This window comes from Macaca nemestrina, chromosome X (assembly GCF_043159975.1).
Source record: "Macaca nemestrina isolate mMacNem1 chromosome X, mMacNem.hap1, whole genome shotgun sequence".
Lineage (NCBI taxonomy): Eukaryota > Metazoa > Chordata > Mammalia > Primates > Cercopithecidae > Macaca > Macaca nemestrina.
In genome coordinates this window covers 82,411,245-82,419,806 of record NC_092145.1, presented here as the reverse complement: position 1 = coordinate 82,419,806, position 8,562 = coordinate 82,411,245, and the positions used below count along the sequence as shown (strand labels likewise).

At 46.6% G+C, this 8,562-nt stretch overlaps 1 protein-coding gene across 1 annotated transcript; it reads right to left on the bottom strand.

Moving 5' to 3' along the window:
- Window positions 1-3,633: 3,633 nt before the first annotated feature.
- LOC105464739 (ribosomal protein S4 X-linked) lies at window positions 3,634-8,274 on the bottom strand. The gene is made up of 7 exons (XM_071089233.1): window positions 8,196-8,274; window positions 7,140-7,217; window positions 6,531-6,711; window positions 6,009-6,106; window positions 4,791-4,962; window positions 4,256-4,413; window positions 3,634-3,798 (listed from the first exon to the last, which is right to left on the bottom strand). Exons 1-7 carry the CDS (start codon window positions 8,196-8,198, stop codon window positions 3,697-3,699), a joined length of 792 nt encoding a protein of 263 aa, XP_070945334.1. The 5' UTR covers window positions 8,199-8,274; the 3' UTR covers window positions 3,634-3,696.
- Between the last annotated feature and the right edge of the window lie 288 nt (window positions 8,275-8,562).

The window sequence follows — 8,562 nt, the reverse complement described above, 5'->3', positions numbered from 1 at the left end:
ACAAGCCATTTTATTTGGAAATTTGTAGCTCATTTAGATGATTCAGGGCCCTTGGGCTAAGTCCACCTGCCTGGTATTAGAATGGAAATCTTCCAAGTTGCTAGTTGGGGGTGGGGGGAAGAAAAATAAATAGAATCCTGGCCGGGTGCCGTGGCTCATGCCTGTAATCCCAGCACTTTGGAAGGCCAAGGTGGGCAGATCACCTGAGGTCAGGAGTTCAACAGTCTGACCAACATGGAGAAACCCTGTCTTTGCTAAAAATACAAAATTAGCCGGGCATGGTGGCACATGCCTGTAATTCCAGCTACTCAGGAGGCTGAGGCAGGAGAAACGCTTGAACCCAGGAGGCGGAGGTTGTGGTGAGCTGAGATCATGCCATTGCACGCCAGCCTGGGCAATAAGAGCGACACTGTCTCAAAATAAACAAAACAAAACAAAAATCCCTGTGCTAGTTTAACAAATAAATAAAAAACCACAAGTTTAAAATTTTGAAAAGAAACCTCCCGGCTAGGCGCAATGGTTCTCGCTTGTAATCCCAGCAACTTTGAGAGGATCACTCGAGCCCAGGAATTTGAGACCAGCCTGGGCAACATAGCAAGACCCCCACATCTCTACCAAAGAGAAAAAAAAAAAAAAAAAATTAGCCAGGCATGGTGGTGTGCTCCTGTAGTCCCACCTACTCAGGGAGCTGAGGTGGGAGGATCACTTGAGCCTGAGACGTCAAGGCTGCAGTGAGTCATGATATCCTGCCACTGCACTCCAGCCTGGGTGACAAAGTGAGATCCTGTCTCCAAAAATAAAAATTAAACAAAACCCCTATGAGACCACAGCTGAACATACCAATTCTCCAGTTGTGCTAACTGGTTCACCAATTAGCTCTAGGAAACCATGGTATATGTGAAAGGAACTCTGAGGCTTCTCATTTTCCCTATTTGCTTTGGTCCCTTAGCTAAAATTCACATTTCTATCATCTGCTGAGCAGAGACTTTAGTACCTAGAAAGAAGCAAAGTGTAGCCAAGGATGTGTTGAGTAGCGTAGCACCAAGAGCCAGCCTACCAGCATTCAGGATCCTGCATCCAGGTTGCTGGCTGGAGTCCTGCCCTCTGGCCTTTCATAGTCTCACCTGCCTGTTCTTTTTAAGACAGGGTCTCACTCTGTCATCCAGGCTGGAGTACAATAGCACAATCATTGCTCACTACAACCTCCATTCCCCAGGCTCCAGTGATCTTCCCACCTCAGCCTCCTAAATAGCTGGGACCAAAGATGCATGACACCACGCCCAGCCAATGTTTGGTAGACAGGGTTTTGCCATGTTACACAGGCTAGTTTCAAACTCCTGGGCTCAATTGATCCACCTGCTTTGGCCTCTCAAAGTGCTGGGATTATAGGTGTGAGTCACCACACCCGGCCTCACCTGCCTGTTTCTGAAGGGCACCATAAGGTTACTTCTGACCTGGCCTCTCATCACAACTGGCCACCAGGATGAGCTCCATTCTCAGCAAGAGAACCATTTTTTTTTTTTTCTTTTTTGAGACGGAGTCTTGCTCTGTCGCCCAGGCTGGAGTGCAGTGGCCAGATCTCAGCTCACTGCAAGCTCCGCCTCCCAGGTTTACGCCATTCTCCTGCCTCAGCCTCCCGAGTAGCTGGGACTATAGGCGCCCGCCACCTCGCCCGGCTAGTTTTTTGTATTTTTAGTAGAGACGGGGTTTCACCGTGTTAGCCAGGATGGTCTTGATCTCCTGACCTGGTGATCCGCCCGTCTCGGCCTCCCAAAGTGCTGGGATTACAGGCTTGAGCCACCGCGCCTGGCCTGAGAACCATTCTTAAAGCAAGATATCTGGCAAGCCCACTTACACACCTTTCCCATCCCTGATTCAGCTGCGCCCAGTCCCTGCAGAAATTCCTTTTCTGGCCCAGGTACAGTGGCTCACACCTGTAATCCCAGCACTTTGGGAGGCCAGGGTGGGAGGACCACTTGAGCCCAGGAATTCAAGACTGGCCTGCCCAATGTAGCAAGACCTTCCCTACAAAAACAAATTAACTTGGCGTCACGGTGCGTGCCTATAGTCCCAGTTACTCAGGAGGCTGCGGCTGGAGGATCTCTTGAGCCCAGGAGTTTGAGGCTGCAATGAGCTATGACTGAACCATTGCACTCCAGCCTGGGTGACAGAGCAAAACCCTGTCTCTTAAAAAAGTTAATGGGACCCCAGCCAGTCATGCTTTGGCATCTGCAATAATGAATGGCAGAGAAGCCCTACAGGACCAAATCTGGGCTTCAGGAACCCTGGGCGTGCCTCCTTTAGCTGATTTTCTCTGGCAAGACCAAGTAGTCTGCTGACTCAAAGCCCAGGATGCTGCCAGGGTAGAGACACTGCCCTAAGCCACAGTGCCTCTGCAAGCCTCTTATCCACTGCTAAACCATTATGCCTGGGAAACAGGGACCATTTAACATTCCCAGCTAAATATGTCAAGTGACTTTACATGTTTATTTTATCTTAAAGATGTCCAAAACACAACTGATTTTCTAAAACCTGTGATGGTGGGATGATTAAGCCTCAGTGGTCTACAGCAAGTTAAATGCAAGGTGCTAAATGAAGGTGATGTGAGATACAGCATTTACAAGGGAGTACCTCTCAACATAGGGCAACTTCGCTTCCCAGAGGGCATTTGGCAATGTCTGAAGTAATTTTTGTATTATGACTCAGGGGGTGGGGGGCGGATATCTAGTGGATAGAGGATAGGAATATTGTTAAACATCACACAATGAACAGGACAGCTGCCCACAAATTATGTAGCGCCAAACGTTAACAGTAAGCTGAAAAGCCCTGCTATATGTGGCAAGGGAGGTTTTCATTTTTAGCAGGAAGACATGCTTTACAGGGTAACAGGAACAAGAGAGCAGGTTGAGAGAAGGTTGAAATCACAAGGCAGGATAATTGACACTGAGACGGGAGGGACTGGATTGAGGAAAAGGTGTGTGACAGTAGACCCCATGAAGCAGGGGCACATCTTCCTGAGACTGGCAAGCAAACCTGACATGATCTGACACATTTGGGCAAGCAAGAACAGGTTTATGTTCTACATCTCTGTCCTCTGAAAAACAAAGTTGAGGACTGCAGCGGCAGCTGGAGATTAATAAGGGCACTAAATCCATGGAAGTGCACTGCTTTGCAACATCAACAGCTCATTTACGATGACCTTTAAGGGCAGCTGGAGATTTTCATCCCGCGTTTGGCAAGATGGGCACAGGAATGGGAAAAACAGATGAGCCAGGCTTGTGGATGGGCTAGTGCAATAAAGACTGGAGACGAAAATGAGGGCAGATTTTTAAAAAGCCAAGGGAGCTTAACAGGGCAGAGGGGCCCACTAGGTAGAGAAGTTCTTGGCCAAGTCGAGGGGTGAGATCAATACTCTAGGATTTCTTGGCTGTCTCTACTCCTTGGTTAGTTGCTGTTCCTTTCCCAAGTCTGGTATCTTCTACTTCCCACCACTGACTAAGCCCAGCCAATAACACAGACTGCCTAAGCCTGCCTGAGAATTTAATCACTGTTCATGTTATGCAGTAAAATAGCAGGAAACTGAATTTAAAAAAAATAAACAACCCCCCCACCCCCAACAAAACCAAAATGCTATTAATCCTGCCACAATATTTTTAATTACGTACAAAGGTCTAACATGGCACCCAGGGACCCATTTCACCCACTGCTCTGTTTGGCCGCCAGTCTTTTGTCTCTCTCTTCAGCAATGGTGAGGCGGATACCCTTTCCTCGGGGAAGAGAAATCCATGGTTTGTTGCCCTGGAAGAGAAAACAAGGAGAATGAAAACCCACCACACACCAACTCACAGTGGCTTGGCACATGCTACACTTGTCACCTCGTTTAACACAACTGAAGTCTGTTTGTGAGAGCACTTGGCATCAGCTAGGCAGTTTTAAGACACGGATGCTGGTTACCAAAAGTACCCACTGCTTGGGTTTCTGGGGCTGTCCTATGAAACTCACTGTATGCCCTTCATAATTAACATCTTATAAGTTTATTGTGCATAGCAGGTACCCACCATTTATTCAAGGGAGTCAAAGTTTAGTAGTACCTAAGGCTAATCATTATGACTCAGCCCAGCTCTGCGTGAGTCCTATCCAGAAGAGGCTTTGCACTAGGTTCAGCAGAGCCAGCCAGAAGCCTGGATGCTGCAATCCCAGCACCCATCTGCACTGACATACTTCCCCGGACTAGAGAGAGAAAACCCAGACTTACCTTGCCAATAACAAAAATGTTGGAAAGTCGAGTGGCAAAGCTGTTGCCATTGGCATCTTTCACGTGAACCACGTCAAAAGATCCAGGATGCCTCTCTCTGTTGGTGATCACACCAATTCTTCCCAGGTTAGCACCTCCAGTCACCATACACAGGTTACCTAGGCAGGAAGAAATCATCTGCTTCAACCCAATATAACAAATGACAAGCAGTTCAGAGATGGGTCCAAAACCAATTTTATTCCTCCTTTCCCCCCTCATTTGCATTTCCTCATATGGAACTGCTGTCCATGCTAGGACTCCCAGGGCTCACACCTATAATCAGTTCGAGAACAGTCTGGGCAACAGAGTAAGACCCCCCTCTATAAAACACAGTTTAAAAGAAGAAATGAATATTCTGAGCATTTGTGCCTCTGGCTATAAACAAACCTGGGGGATCAGAGCAGATGGTTTTTAATAAAAAGATACCCAGACCCTGTGCAATTCATAATGATCTAGGCCTTAAAGAGGGTACCCAGGTAGCACAGAGGATGCTTACCAGTGTCGAACTTGATGAAATCAGTAATCTTGCCAGTCTCCAAATCAATCTGAATGGTATCATTCACCTTGATGAGGGGATCGGGGTAGCGGATGGTGCGGGCATCATGAGTCACCAGATGAGGGATTCCTTTTGTGCCCACAAAGATCTTTCTCACTTTGCATAACTTGTACTAGAAAAATACAAGGGTTAACCACATTCAATCCATCTCACATGTACTTTTTAACCCTACACAGGAACCATGGGTTCCCTAACTGCTGCAGAATAATTGTGGCGCTGACCGTTCTTTCCACCCTCAAGTGTATGTTGCATACAGCCCTTCTCTAGGCTCATCCTCTAACATCCACCATTGCCCTCCACTCCTCCAACATAAATGCCACTCCAGTTTCCCAGGCTCTTTAAGCCTTATGGGGCCCTGGGAATTCTTCCCTTTAACTTGACTTTATCTTAATAGCTCCCTGTACTGAGTTTTGTTTCACCAACAGCAATTGTATTACCAGTTCATCCAATCAACAAATATTTCACATAGCATTTCAATTTTGGATCTCTACTCCCTAATATCAAATCATCACAGATGCCACTGGATGTGCCCTCCAGCCTGCTGATAACAAGGTTGTGCAAAAGGAAATTAGGAGCCACATAAGCCAATTAAATTAACCTTCATTTACAGCCAATAATCCAAACAGCCCTAAACTTTTGTGTAAAACCATCAAACCAAACTGGATTAAATAATCAAAGACTGTAATCTTTTTCTAAACCTCAAGCTAGTGCCTCAAGGACTGTCCATTTCCTCCATGGACACCTTCCCCTCCCCAAAGTAAAGCTACCCCCACAAATGGAGACATGGAAGGGCTCATACTTCAGGTACCCAATAAACAAGTTCCCAGAAATCATTCTCCTTGACTCTTAAGAGACACCAGGAAGTCACGGTTCAATGGAATTCATTTCTACCACAAAAAAAGAAAATCTGCTGAGGAAGTTAACTTCAAATGGGTGTCAATTTTAGGTATCCAGCAATGCTCTACAGCTATCAGCCAGACTTTTAATAAATTTACATGTAAGATAGAATCTCATCAAATTGTTAGCTTGATATTAATAGGTATGAGATTTTAAGTAATCAATACCCACCTCATTGCAAGCAGCACTCTCACTGAACGCAGGCCCTTACAACTAAGTAACTATACTGAGTAAAGACCCAGTTTGCTTTGCCACACTCACCTTGGCCTCCTCAGGTGTAATACGATGTACAGCAAAGCGACCCTTGGTGTCATAGATCAGACGGAAATTCTCTCCCGTCTTGTCAATGCTGATGACATCTGAAATCAAGCAGTAACCCGTTACTACATACAGTGATCCCCACTACCTCATGCCAAGCAACAACCATAGCTCTCTAAGACAAAAAAAGAACCCCCATGTGCCTCCCAGTTCTAATCAAACAAGGATTCTAAAGATTAAAGATCATGGCCAGATCTTCAATATTTCAAAATGCCGTTTTTATGACTGCATGTAAAATTTAAAAGTGAATAGAAATTTAGTTTTGAGAAACATTTCATTTTTATTTGCATATTTTTTATTTAAGTAAAAAACAGAGGGAAAGTCAGGCTGTTTCTGAGAGACTTGACAGATTACAAAAGTTAGAGATATGATCAAAGTTAGAGATATGATCAAGCCCTATGGTATTCGGATACCATAGGGCTTCCATCCATATGCATCTCCAGAGTAGTTAAAACTTCTACTTACCCATGAATCCAGCAGGGTAGGTTATATCAGTTCGGACCTTGCCATCGATCTTAATGAACCGCTGCATGCAAATCTTCTTTACTTCATCTCCTGTCAGGGCATACTTAAGTCTGTTCCTTAGGAAGATGATGAGGGGGAGACACTCTCTCAACTTGTGGGGACCGGTGGATGGACGAGGAGCCTGTAACATTAAAAATGATAATCACTGTTGGGATTCACTCAAGCACTCAAACTCACCTCCTAGTCCACTAGATCCACTAACTGAACACCAAGACTGTCCATTACACCCAACTTGGGCTTTTACACAGGAGGTGTAAAAAGCTTCCAAAACTATTTCATACCTTAAAGTTTTACAGCATCTTCCCTGTCAGAGGACTAGGATCATTAAGAACATGAATCGAGTACATGTAAATGTACTATATGGTATGTGGAATAAACGAGGTACAAAAATATTAAACAGACTGGAAGTGGGGGACAGCTAGATAGCACAGCTCCTTCAAGAGCAGAGGAAGCCAGTAACAGATATTCCTCCCCTAGCCTGGTCCCCAAATGAGTCCTGGTAGGCACTTAAAAACAGTGGCCACGGAAATATTTATATAAGATACTTACAAACACACCGGTCAATTTATCCAGCATCCAATGCTTTGGAGCTGCTACCCGCTTCAGATGCTTCTTGGGACCACGAGCCTGAAAGTTTTAGGTTGCAATGCTGTTAATCAGGTTTCAGAGCAGCTTACAAAACCTAGTGTGTAACTTCTAGAAAGAACTCTGCTTAGTTTCATCTTCAGCAAAATGTGGACAATATTAAAGAAGTGTAGTTCCGATAAAACAGAAGCAGCAAAGTTACCTAGCAAATACCGTGAGATCCATAAGCTGCAACAAGTCTTCTTATTGTAACAGAGAAGATTCTTGGTTACTATGTTTCAGAACGTTTACTGATTACTATCTTTCAGAACCTTGATAAAGTGTTTCCATGTTACTGTTTGAAACTGTATCTGTTTAGAGGTTAGGGTCTTTCCAGGACACCATACTAGTGAAATGGCCAGGGGGACGCACAGCAACACAAATGAGCCAGGAGTCTGCCTGTGTTTCTAAAGTTTTCACAGTTTATTACCGTCTGTTTTTGACACGTCTGGAACAAGATTATTCTGACACCCGCACACACACATGTGCTGCTCCTTCGAACACTAAAGCCAAAAGCTGACACCAATTTTACTTTAAAAAGAGTAAGGAAGCCTCTTTAATGCTGTGTCCAGATGCTTACCGGCCACACATGGTAAAGTCGGGCCGTGCCAAAAAGACAATGACAAAGAAAACCTTTCTCCGCCGGGCGGACCCAGCGCCCACCCGCCTCGGGCTCGCAGTCTCTGCTCCCGGCCCAGCCGCGGCTCCGGCCGGGGAGGAAAAACAGCTTCTCCCGGAACAGGACGTGTGGCCGGGTCAGAGACAGAGGCCTTCCCAACAGCAGCACCAGATCCGCGCCTCCCCAACGCTAGGCCAGCGTTCGCTCTTCGCCCTGGAGCCCGTCCCGGCCTACCACGGAGGCCGTGATCCCTTCGCCTCTGCCCGGCCATCCCCAGTACGAGTCCCGAGACCTCGGGCAGCCCCGGCCCGGGGAGGATGGAGGTGGATACGTCCTAGGAGCTCGCTAAGTAAACAGCTTACCATGGCTGCGTTAGGCAAGGAAAGAGGACCTCCGTCTTCCGGTGCGCGTAGAAATTGGGCCCGGAGACTGCGCGCGCCGGCTATTCAGATGCTCCGCCCAGTTCAGCCCTTTGCTGGCGCGCCGGGACTCTTTCTTGCCATCTGCTGGTGGGAGGTCGGAAGTCCGGAGCTGGAGAACCACGGCGGAAAGAGGGTGTCTCCTAAGGGCGATTTCCTCCCTCCCCTTTTTCCGCCCTTCCCCCTCCCATATTTGCTGAGCGTCTCCTGTGTGCCTGATTGTGTGCTAGGTGCTGGGAATACAAAGATGAACTACACAACATCCCTGCCCTCAAGGAGAGTTCAAAGTGAGCCTACTTCCAATCTCACG

Bases quoted from the DNA above. Each gene is read 5' to 3' on its own strand.
- LOC105464739 (XM_071089233.1), bottom strand. The intron at 4,963-6,008 runs GTGAGTGTGGCA...GTATTTTTCTAG, and splicing joins TTACACCTGAGGAGGCCAAG to TACAAGTTATGCAAAGTGAG. The intron at 3,799-4,255 runs GTAAGTCTGGGT...TTTCTCTTCCAG, and splicing joins ACATTTTTGTTATTGGCAAG to GGCAACAAACCATGGATTTC.